A 20,504-nucleotide genomic window follows, 5' to 3' on the forward strand; every position below is an offset into this window, starting at 1 on the left:
CTCACTAATACACATCCGATGTGGGACCGTGATATATATGCTTGCAGTTCAACCTGTCAGAAGTTAGCATGTTAGAATGTTGTTAGATTATCACCTTATCACCTTTATTTACACACACCAAATGCAAGTTTGGATGCTTCACATCATTCCTACTTTTAGTTGCCTTTGAAATGAGATTGAGAATCTGTGTCTTGTAGTTTTATTCATGAAGTCATAGGGTTTGCCAAGCCGATGGAGTCAATGGGTAAAGCGGTAATCAACTAGTGATATCAACATATCTATACTAGATATGAAAGTATGAATATTTTATGTCATTGGTGGGAAAGCTATCCTTATCTTTTTAAGAGTGAGACTATATTTTTGAAAGAAATATTTATCCCAAAAAGAATGGAATGTGGGGGTGATCTTAATGTATTGTTCGGTGTTTGTTCTCCTAGGTGGATGGTAGGCGTGAGGGGGTGGAGAGGATGATTTTAATTTTTTTTTTTTTGGGGGGGGGGGGGGGGGGGGGGGGGGAAGGGGAAAGGGAAGGGGATGAAAGAGTGGGGTTTGAAGGGGATTGCCTCGAGTATGCACACTTTTTGTACTTTTTGTAGGCTCACTAGGCATTGTTGTTTGAGGGTTATTCCTTTGAATAATGCTGTTTTTTATTGGTATGCGGGTGGAGAGAGATCAGTTGCTAGTTGGTTAGATTTTTATTTTTGTAGTGAACGGGAGGATGATTTTCTTAATCTTTGTCAAGTTACCTTTTCTAGACCGATTTTTTTAGAATCTAGCTAGGTTAAATGGGGCACTACCCTTTTTGGGTTTGAAGGTGTTGTTAATCTCAAGTTCTTCCATTCTTTAGTTAAGAATACTTGCTTCGAGGTGTATGTAAGAAGTTGGGAGGGTTTTAAGATCATGAACTTAAAACATGTAAAAAGGGTGTTGAAAAGTTGGAATATGGAAGTCTTTAGGGATAATAGGATTAAGAAGCCTAGATGAGGTTGACTTGTTGGGGAGAAAGTAGGAAGGAGTGTTAATGGAGAGATAGAGGTGGCAAAATAGGTTTCTTTGAGAAAAAAGTTAAGAGGCGATATTCAGGAAAATGATGAATTGGGGACAAAAACTAAATTTAAATGGGTGGCAAACCTAACAAGTTTTTATCACTTGATGTGCATGTGCTGTTTTGAAAGGTCATTTCTCTTAAACCTTCTAGAGTAAATTTTTTGGCATTTTTGGAGTGTTGGGTGAGCCCTTACTCCTGGGGGGTACTGTGTACTTTGTTATTTATAGGGTTTGGTATTCTGGTGTATTTAGTTGGAGAGAAATGCATCTTGAGGAACCTGGTTACTCCTCTTAACTTTCTTTTGAGTAGACTGGTGTTTTTCATGTCACTGTGGGTTTCAGCAAATGGTTTCTTTTGGCATTTACCTTTGTTAGATCTACAGCAGGACTTGGCTACTTTTTTTGAGTAGAGCTGTTTTGTTCTTTGATTTTTTAGTTTGTTCTCTTTTTTGTTGCATTGGGAGGATATTTTAGCTTCTACTTTTTCCTTCTTTTTCCTTGTTGTACTCTTCTTCTCTCTATCTAATAATATTCTTGGTTTATTAAAAAAAAACATTAGAGAGGGTGAATCATAATGTTGGGCAATTATGAAACAACATATCCAAAAAATGAAAGTTGTTGAGATGAGAATGCCTAGATGGATGAATTGTATAACTTTGAAAGATAAATTTAAAAATGAACATATTCACAGTAAGTTAGGCATAGCTCCTATAGAAGATAAGATAAGGGAGGGACGACTCAGATGGTTTGAGCACTTGCAACATAGGCCACATACTGCTCCAGTGAGGAAGAGTGAGTTAGTTGTTGTGAAGGGTAGTAGAAGGGGTAGGGGTAGACTTAAAATAATTTGGAATAAGATATAAGGATTTAATAGCCCTGAATTTGTGGAAAGAAATTGTCCATGATCGCATAAATTAGTGAAAAGGATTCCTGTAGCTGACCTCACCTAGTGGGACCTAAGGTTTGGTTTTGTTGTTGTTGTTGTTGTTGCAGAGAGGGTGATTGTAATACTAAATTTTCAATTGGCTGGCTGATGGTTAGATGAGAAGGAATTTTGGTTAGGGAATTATTCTCATCCTTAGTTGATTGCAAATGAGATTGCGGAATTCTTCTTTAATCTATTCATCAAGGAGGATGAGAGTAGACCTATGATAGGGGTTGTAGTAGAGTCCTATTTCTAGTGGTGGGGTAAGCTGATTGAAAATGCCATTTGACAAGAATGAAGTTAAGAATGAAATCTTTGGGATGGAAAGGGTTAAGGTCACACACCTGTATGGATTTGATATGGATTTCTTTTAGGATTGTTGGGATGTGATTAGGGCTTATTATTGGAAGTTTTTAATGATGTTAAAAGAATTAATTCCACTTTCATTATTGTAGTGCCTAAGAAGGATTTGTCTTTGAATGTTGCTGATTTTCGTCCTATAACTTTAGTTACAAGTGTGTATATAATTGCTGCATGTGTTTGTTGATAGGTTGATTAAAGTGATATGGGACACCATGCTTCAGGCCCTATGTGCTTTAGTTGAGGGAGGACAGATTGTGGATGCTATTTTGGTGGCAAATGTAGTAGAGGATGTTCATAGGAGGAAAAAGAAGGGAGACATATTTAAATTGGATTTTGAAAAGGCTTATGACCTAGTTAGGTGGAATTTCTTGGATAGATCTTTGCTAGTAAGGGTTTTGTGAACAGGTGACCTGGTTGGATAAGGGCATCTTTATCTAACTCTTTCTACTCATGTCATTATCAATGGTGAACCTAAGGAGTGTTTTAGGGCTTTGATTGTGGTTAGGCAAGGAAACAACCTCTCTACATAAAAGCAGGGTTAAGGCTGCATACACTGTGACAACCCTCCCCCTACCCTTGCAAGCGGGGAGCTTTATGGCCCGGGGATGCCCTTTTATTGTGGTTAGGAAAGGGGGTCCTCTTTCTCCTTTTTTTTTCCTTGTTCTTGTTGTTGATACTTTGAGTAGACTGATAGATATGGTAGTGGATAGATTATGTGAGTGGGATTGGGGTGGGTAGGGTTGTAGGGGTGGTTGTGTCTCATCTTCAGTTTGCAGATGATGACTATTTTTCCTAGATGATTATAGGGAGTCTTTTTTGAATGTTTTCATAATTGACCAACATTTTAAGTAGGTTTTAGGTTTTAAAAATAAATTGGGAAAGAGTGGGATTGCTACTATTAGTCTTAGTCTTAGTAATGCTAGATCATTGGAATTAGCTTACTTAGCTGCATGTGGATCCTAGAGTGGTTCTTTAACTTATTAGTAGTTCCTTTGGGGGTAATCCTAGGTTTGTTGGGTTTTGGGATACAATGTTGCATAGGGTAATCCTAGGGCTAGCTAGTGAAGTTGAGAAAGTAATGAGAAATTTTCTTTGGTCAGTATGTGTGTAGAGGGATCATCTAGTTACTTGGGAGACTCTGAACATCTAAGGTAGAGGGGATTTGATCTTTGAAAATTGGTGTCTAGAAAACAATCTTATTGAGAAGACAGCTGTAGTGGTTTCACTTGGAGGAAAACTGCCTTTGACATAAAGTTATAAAAAGTAAACTTGACTTGCTTTCAATTGGGTGGGATACTAATTTGGGTTCTAGATGTTTGGAGAGTCCTTGGAAGCATGCTATTCAGATTTATTTATTTTTATTCCCCATTTCAAATATGTTGTGGGTAGTAGGGATGTACAAAAATTGCAGGAAAACCGAAAATCCAACCAAAACCAAACTTTTCAGCAATTTTGTTTGGTTTTTCAATTTTGGTTTTCAATCTTATAAAAGAACGTTATAAAAGAACAGTTTTTGAGTTGGTGTTAGCTTCACATGAAAATTGAATAAAAAAACCAATTGATAAATATATATATTTTTCATTTTCATTTCATGTATTCATACATTTTAAATAGACCCTTCATTGGAAACTATTCTGACGACTTCTCCTGAGATTGACATGACATCCGAGACAGGTCCGATTAGTTCTCCCATGCCACTTGAGCCTAGTCCTCGACGATCTACCCAGGTATCACGTCCCCCTGATCGGTATGATGATTACCACACTTCTTCTAACACTACTTTGTCGTCTATTTCCATTCCTACATGCTTTTTAGAGGTTGTTAAACATGATAGTTGGCAAAAAGTGATGGATGAAGAACATCAGGCTCTCCATGACAATCATACCTAGGATATTGTTCCTTGCCTCCCTACTGTTAAAGTCATTGGTTGTAAATGAGTTTTTTTCGGTTAAGCTCCGCTCTAATGGGACTCTAGATAGGTACAAGGCACGCTTAGTTGCACTTGGGAACAAGCGAGAATATGGGGTGGACTATGAGGAGACATTTGCTCCTGTGGCGAAGATGACTACAATGCATATGATTCTTTTGATTGTCGCCTCCCAAGGCTGGCTACTTCACCAGATGGACGTAAAAAATGCTTTGGGTTTGTTTTCTTCTCCGTCTTCCGTGGTATGTAAGTTAAAGCGATCTCTCTATGGCTTAAAACAGGCTCCCAGAGCGTGGTTTGAAAAATTCAGGTCTACTTTGCTTTGTCTCTCCTTTGTTCAAAGCTAATATGATTCTTCTTTGTTTCTGTGCAAGACTCCGACTGGTCTTGTTCTCTTATTTGTATATGTGGATGATATTGTCATTACTGGCACCAACTCCAGCTTGATTGATCATCTTAAGCAGAATCTTTAGGCTTCTTTTCATATGAAAGATCTTGGCCCTTTTAAATATTTTTTGGGTTTGGAAGTGCACATGGAGTCTTCAGGTATATTCTTGAATCAATGCAAATATACCCAGGGTTTGATTGGGCTAACCGGTCTTCAGGATTTGCCTTCGATGGATACTCCTATGGAGGTCAACGTGAAATATCGAAGTGAGGAGGGTGATCTTCTTTCTGATCCCACTGTATTCTGACAATTGGTAGGGAGCTTGAACTATTTGACTATTACTCGGCTTGATATTTCCTTCGCTATTCAACAGCTTAGTCAGTTTATGCAAACTCCTTGCCACCTTCATTTAGTTGCTGTTCACTATATTATTCGATATCTTCGGGGGTCACCTGGCCGTGGGTTGTTTTTTCCAATTGGCTCTCCGCTTTGCCTTGTCGCATATAGTGATGCAGATTGGGCCGAGTGTCTTGATACTCGGTGGTCTGTCACAAGTTGGTGCATGTTTCTTGGTGAGTCCTTTATCTTTTGGAAAAGTAAGAAACAAGCTCGTGTTCATAAATCCTATACTGAATCCGAATATCGGGCAACGTTTGCTGCATGTTCTAAGATTGTCTGGCTTCGTGGGCTTCTGGTTGAGCTTGATTTTCTCAATTTGATTCTACTCCTCTTCATGCTGATGGTACTAGTGCCATTCAAACAATTGCTAATCTTGTTTATCGTGAGCGTACAAAGAACATTGAAGTAGACTGTCATTCTATTCAAGAAGCCTTGGACACTCAGATTATATCTCTGCCTCATGTTTCTACTCACCTCCAGATAGCTGACATCTTCATGAAGGCTATGACACGACAACGCCATCAGTTCCTTGTGGGCAAATTGATGCTTTTTGATCGGTTAGCATCAATTTGAGGGGGGATGTCAGTCAGATATGGTGTCATAATTTGTCTCTCTAATTATGGCATGATTTTATATTATTGATGTAGATATTCTGTGATTAGTAGGCTGATTGTAGTTGATATTCTGTAATTAATAGGCTGATTGTCATTGCCTTAATTAGTCTCTTAAATGGTTGTAATTGCTGATTATTAGCCTTGTAACTGACGTTTCTATTTGCTATATAATACGAGAACCCTCATAGAGAGAGGCGTTCAATCCAATTGACAGATGGAACCCCCGATTGCACAGATGTGCATGCATTTGGAAGCATGCAAGAAGATTTGGGATTGTGCCAAGCCTTTGGAACCCCAGATTAAGTGGGTGGTCATTCAGTATTTGAAGATGAGTAAAACGATTGGTGAAAGGCATGAAGCTGTTGGAATTTATTACTTTGAGCCACTACCTCCTTCTACAACCTTCATCGCTGTCGCCATACCTTTCCAAATCTATTGTTGCCTTGGTCATCCTTTGTTGAAAAAGTTGAAACATCTGTTTTGTGATTTAGTCTTGTGTCTTGTCTTGATTGTGAGTCTTGTTAGTTGGAAAAGCATCATCATGTCCCTTTTCCTTTTCGAGTCAATAGACGGGTTGCAAGCCCTTTCATGTTAGTCCATTTTGATGTGGGGATCCTAGTCAAGTTGTGTCCAAGTTGGGTGTCCTATACTTTGTAACATTTGTGAATGATTATTCAAGGATGACTTGGCTATGTTTAATAAAATACCATTTTGATTTATTTCATATATTTTGTGCCTTTTGGATTGAAATAAAGACTCTATTTGGTTTGTTAGTTCGAATACTTCGGAGTGATGATACTTTTAATCAATGCACTTCTTATGACTTAGTTTGGTATTGTCCATCAATCATCCTATGCCCACACTCAACAAAATGGGGTTGTAGAGAAGAAAAATGGACATAGACCTCACTTTATCAAATGCATTTACCTAAAGTGTTTGAAGTGATGTTGTATTTACTGCTTGCTATCCTATCAACAGGATGTCATCCTCTATTCATAGTGATAAAATTCTCTACAATGTTCTCTTTCTTAATTCACTTATATTCTATCTACGTCCTTGTATATTTGGGGGTGTGTGTCCTTTGTTCATTAGTTAACTCCCAGGGTGGATAAGTTGGATCCTCGTACTTTAAAATGTGTCTTTCTAGGCTACCTGTGCACTTAAAATGGATATCATTGTTGGAGTCCTAATCTACATCTTTTTTTTCGGTTTTTTCCAATGTTACCTTCTTTGAGTCTACACCATATTACTCTCAATCCTTGAGTGCTTCTGATCTTAATGAATCTCTTCCTCTTTTGGTTTGTTGTCCTTTTCTAGTCATCCGTGTCTCCATATAGTTTGAGACCTTCTCATTGTCTCGATTATCCTAATTTGCAAGCATATTGACAACACGGCTCCAAAGAAGAGAGTCCCCTTTAGCTTCTACTACCATGCTTTTGGTTTCATTATTTGATGATCATTTTTCCCATGATGTTGATCCTTTCATTGTTGTCCGTGAAGGTAAATGCATATGTACACAACATCCCATCTCCAACTTTGTTTGCTATGACTTCTTATCAACCTACTATTATTGTTTTGTTACTACTCTATCATCTGCCGCCCTTCCTAAATATGTTTTTGAAGCTTTAGCTCACTCTGGGTGGAGTAATAATGAGTGGCCTACAAGACAATGATTGTTGGGGATTGATATCTCTTCCTCTTAACAAATCTATGGTTGTTTTTCTCTAGGTATATATTGTGAAATCCAGCCTCGATGATTTTGTGATGTGTCTAAAAGCACATCTTGTTGCTATAGGGTATACGTAGGTGTATAGTTTGGATTATTTCGACATTTTTTCCCCAGTTGTCTAACTTACATAAGTACATCTTTCATCTCCTTGGTCACCGCTTGTGGTTGGCCTCTATGTCAGTTAGATGTGAAGAATGTCTTCTTGCATGGTGATCTTGAGAGAAGGTTTGTATGGAGTCATCACCTGGTTTGTTGCTCAAGGGAGTTAGGCTTAGTGTGTTAGCTCAAGAAGGCATTATATGGTTTAAAATAGTCTTCTGGAGCATGGTTTAGTCGATTTAGTAGCACTTGAGTTTGGCCTTTTACAATTTGTAGTGGATCACTTTGTGTTTTATTGCCATACTTAATCATGTAAGATTCTTCTTATTGTGTATGTGGATAATATTGTGACTACAAATAATGATGATCAAGGTATGCAGAGCTTGAAACATTTTCTACAAACTAAGTTTCAGACCAAAGATTTGGGACCATTGAAATACCTCTTAGGCATATGAGTATCCAGATCTTGTATGGGAATGGTTTTGTCACAAAGGAAGTATATTCATGATCTTTTGGATGAGACTAGGTTGTTGGGATCCAAACTAGCTAATACACCCATGGATCCTAATAGCAAGTTATTGCTGGATATGGGTGATTTGTTACCTAACCTAGGATGATAGTGGAGACTTGTTGGAAAGTTCAATTATTTTGTAGTTATTCAGTCAGACATATGTTTTGCAATAAGTCTTGTAAGTCAATTTCTAGATTCTTTGAGGACAAGTCATTAGGACACAGTACTTCGCATCTTAAGATATCTCAAAGGTGCACATGGGAGAGGTCTCTTACATTGAGATCAGGGTCACACTTATATTCAAGGATATAGTAATGCTAATTGAGCCAGATCACCTTGAGACAAAAGATCCACAACAGGATATTGCATCTTTGTTGGCTTGGTATCCTAGAATAATAAGAAAAAAAATGTAGTGGTCAAGTCAAGTGTTAAGTTAATAGGACCATGGCTTACAATACATGTGAGCTTGTTTGGTTGAAAAACTGTGTTGGGAGAATTGGGCTTACCCCATTCTTGTTTTGTGGAGTTGATTTGTGAGGGTCAAGTTGCTTTTCATGTTGCCACTAGTTCGATCTTCCATGAGCTACCAGAACACATTGAAGTTGATTACCACTATGTTCGGGAGAAACTTGTGTAGAAGCTCACTATCACCACTTATTTGAAGTCCAATATGCAATTTGATGATTTGTTTACCAAAGCTTTGGGGAGTGCTCATGCTAAATTATTTGTAACAAGCTAGGAGCATATGATATCTATGCTCCAGCTTGTGTGGGGGAGTGTTAGTGGTTATTTTAGTCATTTGGTATTATTATTATGTTGGTGTTATGTTGATAAGAAAGAGTTAATAAGGGTGTTATGGTCATTAGAATGTATTTTATATATATTATAAATAAAGGGTGAGACCTCATTGTGTTAAGTTTTTCGTTTTACTACCAAAAATATCAACACATATTATCATCTATATCCAAATGCTGACACATGGTGGCCTCAATGGCTTTTGTATTTTATCTTCACTTGTGCCCCCCCTCATTAGCATGCTAAAGTGAGGCCCCCCCTTCCCATGTGCATGGGCTGACCTAATTTTTTTTTTCTCTTTTTTGTTCTTTTAAACTTCTCTCTCTCTCTCTCTCTCTCTCTCTCTCTCTCTCTCTCTCTCTCTCTCTCTTTGTAGAGGGGGCACATATTTTATTTTATTTTTTAACTTACTTTCCACCAAAACTTTTCACTAGCAAATATATAATACAATTATATATAAATATGTATTTATATATATAAATATAAATATATATATATATATATATATACATAAATGCATAAAAATTTAACAATCTTTTAAATTTAATGATCCTTTAATCTTCCATGCCTTGTGTGATTAGTTCTCAGTTAAAATCTTATTTTGTTAATTATTATTTTTTCTTTCTAGTTTATTAGGGCTATTACAAAGTATTGTGGTTTAATTCAATAATAGTAAAATATACATTTTTATGTTTTCAATAAGTATTTGTTAGTCAATGTCGAGGCGTTCATTGATTTATTAACACGATATGATCATGCAATATGGATCAGAATGGTGAGCGACTAAAAAACAACATATACAAATAGTAAAAAAATGTCGTGACAAAAATACTAGATGGATGAGTGTTTAAACATTAAAAGATAACTTAAGGAGTGAACATATTTTCATTAAGTTAGGAATAGCTTCTCTAGAAGATAAGATATGGGAGGGATGGCTAAGATGATTTGGGTACATGCAACATAGGCTAAATAGTGCTCTAGTAAGGAAAAGTGTGTTAGTTACTGTGTGAGGTAGTAGAAGGGGTAGAGAGATGGACCTAAAATAACTTGGAATTAGTAAATGAGGATTTAGTAGCCTTGAATTTGTCAGAGGAAAAAATTGCTCGTGTTAATTGGCGGAAAAGTAGCCAACACACCTTGTGGGACTTAGAGGCTTGGTTTGTTGTCGTTGTTGTTGTTATTGTCATTGGTCATGCAATGAGTAAATAAATAAAATTTATGGATATGATATCATGTGTGCATTAGGTATTACAATCAATACAATCTTTAAATTATCATTAGTTATATATCATGCCTATTAAAACAACAATTTTGAATATTAAGTGTTGAAATTATCTACCTAATTTATTAAAATAGGTATATATAATTATAAATTATATATTTAATTTATTGAATCTTAGAGATTGATATTGTTATTAAACTAAATGTTTTACTATTTTCTATCTACAAAAACTTTCTTTATGCCTTCCTTGATTCATATTGTTGTTAATGTTGTTAACATACTAATACAATATTTAAGTGATGTGGAAAGGATCATCTTTGGAAAGGAGGATCAATGCGGAATAAAGGAGGATCATCTTTGGAAAGGAGGATATCCATTTTGATTAGACAAGTATGCCCAATCAGATGGAATTCGAACTTTTCAATCCCTCTCTTTACCACCAATATTTCTTTGAAGGTGGAGTGATAGTGCGATTCTGATTCTTTGAATATTCTACTCATGTATCCACAGATATGTCTAGTCTCATCTTTTTTTTCGATTAAAGCTGCTCCCCAATTAGGGGTGAGCAAACGGTCAGTTCGGTTAAATTCGGGTAATTAACCGAATTAACCGAAAAATTCGGTTAAATAATACCATTAACCGAACCGGCCGAATTGACGGACACCAAACCGACCCCGACCGAATTGCCCATTTGGGTAATTCAGTTAACCGATTTTAACCGAAATCATTTAAAATTAATTGCTAGAAGCAGAATACAATTATAATTTTTTTTAAGACTAAATCAAGCTTAATTAAATACCTTATTTATTAATTTTATTAATGAAAATAATATTTTACCATAGAACAAAGAATCCAAAACAAGAAAAACAACGGCAAAAAATAATAATAATAATGCCGAGTATAAGTAAGCTTAATTAAACTCCTTAATGCACTTGCATAAGCAAAATTTATATTCATAAATTATATTTAAAATCTAATTAATTAGTAATTCGGTTAATCAGTTAACCAAAATTTTTTTTACCCTTAACCGAACCGAAACCGATTAACCGGAATTTTGTAGAATTATAACCGAACCGACCAAACCGGGATTTTTACCCGAACTGAACCGGCCAATTTCAGCTGGTTAATTCGGTTTTCACCGAATTATGCTCACCCCTATCCCCAATAGAGATCACTAGCATTAGTTTGCAGGATTCTATTTCCTTTGTGAGGAATTTGGAATGGTGGCAATGTTGTGGCCACGACTTTGAGTGATTTTACCTCTTCTGTGTGTTTGGCTTCCCAAGGGGGCACGTCTTTCTTTTTCAAAAGCTGGTGGAGTGGTGCTATGTAAGTTGCTAGCTTAGGGACAAATTCTGTCCTATAATTGACAATACCAAGGAACTGCTACAATTACTTTGTCGTCATCCGACTATCTGGAAAGGTGCCGAGCTGTGTAGCAATATGTGGTTGCAGCTCATATTTCTCTTGGCTAATCTCCATCCCAATAAAATCAACTGTCTCAACACTAATAATCATTTTCTTTTCTGACAGCATGATTTCGTAGTGCTCCACTCTGTCTCTGAACTGATTCAGAAGCTTAGCATGTGATACTGTATCTGTTGAGAACAGAAGGATATCATCAATATAGATTAGGGCATGAGGAAGTATGAGTTGGAAGATCTTGATCATTGCTTTTTGGAAAATGGACGGGGCCACTTTAAGCCCAGATGGCATAATAGTCCATTGGTAGTGGAAATTGGGTATGTTGGGCCCGTCATTTGGATGGATGGCCAATTGCCAAAAGCCAACTTTCAAGTCAAATTTTGAGAAGATTTGGCCCTCCGATAATTGTGAAAATAGGCTGGTCCTATTTGGCAATGGGAACTTGTTTATAATTTATATCTTATAGCTATTAAAACAACATTTTTTAATATTAAGGATTCAACTTATCTACCCAATTGATTAGAATAGATTCTATATTTTTATCTTGTTATATATTTTATTTATTGAATGTTAGAGATTCATATTTGTTATTAAAATAATATATATTGACCATATAAGAATAAAAATAGCTAAATTTTAAGATTTCTAATTGATATCAAAATCGTAAGTATAATTTAATAAATATAAATTTTAAGATCATGAAATTACTGTGGGCATCATTTCCAAAATTCAATCTTCTAAACCATTGTGACATGATTCTTACATGAAAATTACTTTCTTGCGAAAAAAGTTGTCTACCTAATTCAAGTAATCTTTAATTACATATACATTTGATCATAATACATATTAGGTCTATTATATTTGTTCAAAAATATTTTAATCAAATGTGTATAATTATTTTTTTTATCTCAGATTTTACATTTAAAACCCTCATTCAATATTATTATGGTGTATATTTGCATTTTATTTTCCTAAATTAATTTCTCATTTAAATTGCTTAGCGTGAAGCGCAGGCCTGTTTACTAGTTTTATATTAATAATTGTTTTTATACATATATTTTTTTTTTATTTTTATATTAAATATTTTTATTTTTGTACTTATTTTGGTTTTTCAAATAATTACATAGGTGCATTCAACCTAGATGCCACCTCTTCCAGCAAAGATCTTAAAAAGTCAAATAAATAAATGGAGGGCATTCAAAGACATTTCCATTTCCCTATTTGAAATGTTTAAAAGATACTTATTCAAGGCATTATTTTTTTTTTTTGGGCCCTGCGGGGGGGAGGGGGCGAGAGGGGAGGGGTGTGAGTAGGTGGAATTTTGCAACACAATCCTCCCCTCATTCCCTCCCTCCCCATCTCTCTTTTTTGAGTAAAATCTCAAGAAAGCATCTAGCCATAGTGGCATTGTGGTGCATCACGAATTGGTGTGTTCAGATAGGCAGGCTCCCCGACGCACTTGAAGTTGATATCAGTCGGAACTTGTTGCTAGTGATGCTAGTTCCTTCCTCCATGGCGAGCTTGTCTATGACAAGGTCATACTAGTGAAGAAGTGCTTTGCGATCGAATAGGTGGAATTCGGTGAGGCTTTGCAAGTTGCACCAGTTTGACCTAGATTTGGCCTCAGTTTGTACCGGCTCGCTCTAGTTCACTGGATTACTCAGTTTTTTGTGGGTTGCTGCATTTTTGAGTTTTAGCAATCAAGTGGACTGGACTGGTTGAACCCAGTCAAAGCATCTAGTACGGTCCAGTTTTGTAACAAGTCTTGTGTCTTCTAGCCCATAGACCAATTAACAGTTGTTTAGTCTTTGTGTTCACTTGCACTAATCTGTCCCAAATGTTGATTTATATTTAAACTGTTTTAAAAAAGACTAAAATACTGAACCTGAAGGGTAAAACCAATAACTCGTTTTGATTAATTTGATGCCTTTTGATTTGGTTTCAATTTTCAAATATGAAAGACAATAATGTTAGTTTGGTCTTCTGTTTTGGAAGAAACCGAACTCAGCCGAAACAATTATAGCCCTAGTTGTGGGCAGTGGATCTCGGATCCATTTTTGGGAAGACGCTTGGGTGGGGAATTATGTGCTTCTCATTTCTTTTTCTTTTATATTCTCTCCTTAGCACATAATAAGGTCATTTTTCCCTTTTCTTTTTAATAGGTTTACTACTTCACAGGATTTCCACCTTCGTAGGCCAGCACTAAATAGTAGGGAAGTGGAGGAACTCTCTTCTTTGTTGGTATTGTTGGAGCGTTGTCATCCCTCAAGTGAGAGAGAATCAAACCTGGATTTGGATTCTTCTGGAGTCTATTCTTCTAAAGCTTTCTTTATGCATTTAATGAAAACCTTTTAGTCTTTTCTACTTCATTGTTTTATGTGGAAAGCTAGAGTCCCCTATAAGATAAAAGCTTTTATTTGATTGGTTATTCTTAATAGAGCTATAACTCCAACAATCTGTTGCAGATTAGAAGGTCTTTGAAGGCTTTATCTCCAGATGTTTGTTTCTTGTATTTTGAAAACTCAGAACCAGATTGCATCTATTTTTGCACTGCTTCTTCTCCTGGGGGATTTGAGAAGTTTGGTGTTTCGGGAATAGTTGGGTTTGTCCGGGTTCAATGGAGGAAAGAGGAATCATTACATTTACCTTTTATAGGACTTGGGATGGGAGATCTTTGTAGTTTTGTGGGGAATTTGGATGGAAAGGAATGCTCATGGTTTCTTAGGATAGAATAACTCTTGGTTCTTTGCTATAGGAAAGGATTCTGTGTATGGCCTCCACAATTTGTGGTCTCTCATAGCAAGTTAAGTGCCCTTTCTGGATTTTTAACGAGATTCGAAGGTAGTTTTATTTTGATTGTTTTCTAGTTTTTTGGTTTCTGTCCTATTCTCCTCTTTGTAGCTCTTTTCCTCCATAATGAAACAGCTCTTTTTCTATCAAAAATGTGTTTGAAAGAACTAAATTCAACTAAAATTTGATGAAATTCTATTATCATTCACCTGAATAATAAATATGATTTTTGAAAGATAAATATCAAAAGTATGATCATAGATCTAGAGGTACTGTTACAGCAACAGCAGCAACAAACCAAGGCTTAAGTCCCATTATGTTTTTAATAATTTTATCTGAAATTAGAAGAAACTCCTACACTTTCCAATGCTTGGATACAATGTTGCATCATTTTGGACACGGGCCGGTAAAGAAGCTAGTTCAGAACATTAGGGTTAGATTAGTGACTTGGAACATAGGGACACTAGTAAAAGCATGGAGGTAGTTAATACAATGATTCGAAGAAAAATTTGGAGGTAGTTAATACAATGATTCGAAGAAAAATTTACATAATCTGCCTCTTAAGAAAGATTTACTAAATGGGTGATAATGAAATTGTTTGATTTAACTGATTTATGAAGCACAATTGTAGAGCTGTTAGAAGAACGGAATACCTATATACAAAAGTAAAGAGGATATTCAAAATTATAATTACTTCAAATTAAACTTATGAATCATACAATGAAACTCCAGGAAAATATTATTGAGTAAAAGATTAAACTTGCTAATCAAGACTCAAGAAATAAATATCACTAATAGATTTCAATGTGTTGGATCCATTTTTCAAGTGGGAGGAGGAATTGAAGAATATACATAGGGAAGTTCTCCGTATATGCCTATAAGACTAGCTACGCTATGCGCATCATAATGCCAGGCAACTAAGAAACAATTTATCCAAAAATGAAATTTGTCGAATGAGAATGGTAAGGTGGACAAGTAATTCTGAAAGATAAAAATGAACACATTTGTGGTAAGTTACACATAATAGTTGTATAAGATAAAGGAGGGAAAATAGACCAAATAATGCATGAGGAATGATGGTGATAATAGGGATTTGTAGTAGACCTAGAATAACTTGGAATGGAATAGTAAGGATTTAACAGCCTTCTTTGTCATAGTGCACAAGATCAGATTGGTGTAAAAAAGTATTAATGTGGCCGACTTCACCCAATAAGACAAAGGCTTGGTTGCTGCTGCTGTTATATTACAAGTCAAATAAATATTGAGAGATAGTGGTTCTGTCAAAATTGTATTTAAGAGTGTTTGTTTGATTCATGTGTGCATGTACACACCTACACAAGTTAACTATCTTTTCTATATATTTTATTTGTTCCATACTGCGGCCTAAGAAATAGCTGTCGTAAAATGCTACCAGTAGCAGCATCTTCAAAAAAAATTTTGTGGCTGTGGGTCAACCCTGGCCAAGGCTGTAATCTGGACCAGTAATTTTGACCAGTTAAGTTCGACCAAGTCAGATTAGCACCCAAGTTTTCGAACTATGATGTTACTGCAGATCAGTAACCAACGATGTATTCTTAATTGTTGCCTATTATACATCGGATTGGTTATTTAAATCCTCTCCGGTTTCTTTGCAATAAAAAAATCTAGCTACTTATATTTATTGTATTGCTTCTCTGTTTCTACTAATGACTCTTTTTTTTTTTTTTTCTTCCCTGGAATGTTTTTGGAATGACCCCACTTTTATTGGAAAATGTCATCACAGATATGCCCGAACCATTGCATTCTTCTACACCATTGGGTTGCACATCCTGGTGTTCACCTGCCTATACCGAATGTCAGCACTAAGTTATCTTAGGTAATCACTTTATAAAATATGTGTATATTTTAAAATTTGGGTCAAATATTTTGGTTAAACCTCATTAAACAAAAAATAAATAAAAATCTACTGTTTTTGCAGCAATGGCCCCGAGGAATTTCTCATCGGAGAGAAGAATGTAAACCTCCCCCATGCACTTTAACACCGGCTTCTACTCATATGAGATGGAACATCAAAGTTGAAATAATGGATACAAATATTTCTTGCAATGTAAATATAACCCTGAAAAAAAGATGCTACATTTTTCCCCCTTTTTTCTTGACTATGTTAATGCAAAAAAAAAAAAAGGGCGATTATGTTTCAAACTGTAGCTTATGAAGGCACTGGAAGAAAAAAAAAAAAAAATGCTCTGGGCAGTTAGAATTATTTTGAGACCCACTTCTCTTTAAATGCAAAACCAATTCCATTTAAAATTTTGGTTCCACTCCCAAAAGCGAAAAAAAAGAACTTTTTGATTTCAAAGTCGGAGTATCCAATTCTTTTCCTAGTTTAAGACTCAATTTGCATTATTAAACAACCTATTTGAGAAAAAGAAAATGACAATAAAATAATAGAGAAATCTTTTTCTGTTGTATTTTTTTATATAATATTATGAAAAAAGAGGGGAAAAGAATTCATATTCTAGCCACCCAACACAAAGAAGATTCATTTGCTGGCAAAATATTCTGCACTGTTCAACTCTCTGATCATAAAAAATTTGGCAATTTTTTTTTTTTCAAAGAGAAATAATAAAGTTATTTACTTCAAATCTCCCAACATGCCATAAGCATAAAGCCAGTGGGAACTCGACTCTAAAAGCACCATCTCCATAGAGCTTGTTGAGCTTGAATGGTTTGCAAGCCATTTCTACTCATTCTCCTAGGTTTTGTTGGGGAGACAACGTAGTGAAAAAAAAAAAAAAAATCCCAAAAACAGCGAAATTGGAAAGAACTCCAACTTGCCACACAAACCAATGAGAACTGAAATCAAATCAACTTACTAAAGGTTGTTACTTTAAACTCAATGCCCATGAAAAAAAAAAATGGCAGAGTGAAAAACTCCCTAAACATCAATAGAAGCTCAAATAATCAACCACACCTCATAAACATTCAGGAAAATGGGCACAATTAATGCATAGCTTAAGCCATGACAATTTTGCAAGTAACCTCACTTGGATGGAATTTTGTAGAGAAAATATTTTTCTGACAAGTTCATGCTCCTTAAACTTCAAATAAGTATTGCATCCGTACATGCTACGATTGTAAAGTGAAGCACCTTTCTCTCTATATTTTCCAAGATAGCATCTAAAAAGTCGATCAACACTCAAATTGATATAAGGAGCCACCTTCTTGTTTTAATGTATCCTTGCACCACCTTAAAGGGGGACTCCTTGTTTCAATTATGAGAAAACGAGTGAAATATTATTTGTGTGAAAATTCGATTACAAGCATTGTGCATGCACGCGTGAATATGTATACATAGACTCACTACTTAGAATAAAGTCTTCAAGCAAGCTTTGAGCTTTCTTAGCATGCTTTGGAATGTCTAGTATTTAAATAATTAGCTCTAGAGAACTAGTGAAAATAGATTTTTAAAAAATAAATTATTTGGTCACATGCAAATAATAACAATGTGATGACAACGACGATGGCAACAACAACAACAACAATAATAATAATGAGACTTTACAAGTCAAATATACCAAATTAAATATAGCAAGTTCTTTTTCATACCTTGTTATGAGGGAAATTGTTTTTTTTGGTATGATAACTTCTAATAGACTCTCAGTGACAATTGGAACAAGGATTCTTGCAAAATGAGGATAAGTGGTGGAGATGGAGATATTTCTTGCATAATCAAATGAAGCAGATATATCACTACTTGTTAAACCGACTAAGTAGATTTTCAAAACGATCACTCTCTCTGCTTTTGTGGAGGATTTGCTTATGTGAATTTCCCTACCTGTTCATCCCACTTTATGTTAGGCAACCATGCATGCAAGAACAGACATGTAAATGCATAACACACATTTTCTTCTTGCACTATCAATCCTTAATCATGAAAGCTATGAAAAAGTTCGTCAACTATTTTTTTTTCAAGTACCCCGATTGGAAATACGACCTTAAGGTGGCTTTAAATTTTGGGACAAAATATCAGCTAGGATTAGGGTACAAAAAATGACAAGAAACTTGGATTGGTTTTTTCACTTGTCCCTTTTGCATGTTTATCTTATTCTTTCTCCAAAATAAAGGGAGTAAAATATGGAACCAAACCTATTGTTTTTTGGCAAGCTGCCTATGTATCCATCATAGGACCAGGTTCTTACATAGTTTGAGATAGCATCTTGCTAAATCAAATTCCTTTTAGTTAAGTGGTCTACGATTTTTATTTTTCTTTTTTCCTTCTTCTCGTGGGCACAACTCATCTTATTATCTTCTTTATCTTGCAATTATTTTATCATTTTGTTTTTTCATTATTTGTTTACCAAATACTAAAATGGCATTACTATGGGCAAAACAAGACAAAAGGTTTGGAGTCTTCTTAAAAAATAAAAAGAAAAAAAGAAAAAAGGGATTTGCAACAATAGCTTTTCTTTTGTGTGTGTGTGGAGAGAGGGGGTGAAGAGGAAGAGGCAGTTATCTACCAATTGACAAAATCCCACCGTTCAATCAAAAGTTAGTCAACGTACCGTCAAGCTCTATTGACTATGTTGTGGTGATCTTTTAAACTAATGTATGATTTTTAGATTAAATTTATGTGATCAAGTCTGCGGTGCCATAAGCTTGTATCAGTACTTGCTTTAATAATTGCAATTGTGTCTCTTGGACTTGAGGTCATGTATAGAGTATCAAATTTCTTTCCACAAGCCAATACTCTGGCTCCCTTTGTAACCTTCCAAGTGTCACTAGCAAACAACATTGCATGCCCTTCATCATCAAGCCGTCCGATAGAAATCAGATTCCTTCTCAGGTCAGGAATATGTCGTACCTTCTCCAGTAACCAAACAGACCCATTGGGCAACGACATCCAAACGTTTCCCATACCCACAACATCCAAGGCTATACCATCAGCCAAATACACCTTACCAAAATCTCATGCTACATAGTTCTGTATGATTTCATGGTATGAAGTGATATGAAACGAAGCTCCTAAGTCCAAAACCCAATCATCAAGTAGACTGTCTATTGTAAGAAGTAATGCATCCTATACCTCTTTTGTTACAGCATTAGTAGAATCATCCTCATTCTTCTTCTTAATACTTTTGCATTGTCTCCTAAAGTGGCTCGTTTTCCCACAGTTCCAGCATTGTCCTTTTTGGCCAGATCTAGATTTACTTATGTTCCAATTATAATTTTTGGATTTTGATCTACCCTGATCTGAATTGCGGTCATTACCTCTGCCTCTTGTCTCAAAATTTAGGGCAGGACTAGATTCACCCGCACCTCTTTTGGGAATCTCCTAAGCCAGAATTAAATCCCATATATATCATTGTACTTCAATTTTTCTTTTCCAGTAGAGTTGCTTACTGCCATCCGCATTGCCTCCCAATTGTTTGGCAATGAAGCCAAAATGATCAGTGCCCAAATCTCATCATCAAAATCAATTTCTACCGACGACAATTGATTTGTGATAGTATTAAACTCATTCAGATGTTGTGCTACTGATGCATTCTCTGCCATCTTCAAATTAAACAGCTTTTTCATCAAATGTACCTTGTTATTTGCTGACGATTTTTCATACATACTAGAAAAAGCCTTCATCAGATCTGCTGTAGTCTTCTCCTTCACAACATTGTGTGCAACAGACCTAGACAAAGTTAATCCGATAACTCCCAGTACCTGTTTTTCAAGGAGAGTTCATTTCTCGTCCTTCATAGTAGTAGGTTTTTCTCCTAGAAGCGGAAGATGCAACTTCTTGCCATAAAATTAATTCTCGATTTGTATCCTCCAGAATGCAATGTTTGTGCCATCAAACTTTTCTACTCTAGACGCCTTTCCTGTTTCCTCTGTCATTGCTCCCACTCGAACCTAACCCTAGACTTTGATACCGGTTGTTGGGAATTAACAACAAATTCCCAAAACCTGTGAGAAACAAAATAGAGAAAGAATACACACTAATGAAAAATCGATCACACGCACAAGACAATATTTATATGGTTCAACAATTTTGCCTACATTCACGAATTTGCAGGGATTTCACTATTATCAGGAAGAAAATACAGAGAGTGTGGTGGTACAATATTCTCTCTCTCTCTCTCTCTCTCTCTCTCTCTCTCTCTCTCTCTCGCAAAGTGTGACGGCTTAACCTAATCACCCAACAACAATCGTTTTATATGCTGCGCACATGATTTCGAATAGGTAACAAAATGGACTCAAAATTTTTTTCCGACTAAGCCTTAGAATAGAAATCTCTCA

At 35.7% G+C, this 20,504-nt stretch overlaps 1 protein-coding gene across 1 annotated transcript in view; it reads left to right on the forward strand.

Annotated features, from left to right (window-relative positions):
• The window catches only part of LOC131146530 (protein CASP), a 78,852-nt gene extending 62,376 nt beyond the window's left edge, over positions 1 to 16,476 (forward strand). Inside the window, exons 18-19 of the mRNA XM_058096165.1 lie at positions 15,997 to 16,089; positions 16,192 to 16,476. Of these exons, the coding sequence (XP_057952148.1) occupies positions 15,997 to 16,089; positions 16,192 to 16,252 (154 nt within the window). The 3' untranslated portion in view covers positions 16,253 to 16,476. The remainder of the gene's footprint in view (positions 1 to 15,996; positions 16,090 to 16,191) is intronic.
• Positions 16,477 to 20,504: the final 4,028 nt, after the last annotated feature.

Source organism: Malania oleifera, chromosome 13, assembly GCF_029873635.1.
Source record: "Malania oleifera isolate guangnan ecotype guangnan chromosome 13, ASM2987363v1, whole genome shotgun sequence".
NCBI classification, from domain to species: domain Eukaryota; kingdom Viridiplantae; phylum Streptophyta; class Magnoliopsida; order Santalales; family Ximeniaceae; genus Malania; species Malania oleifera.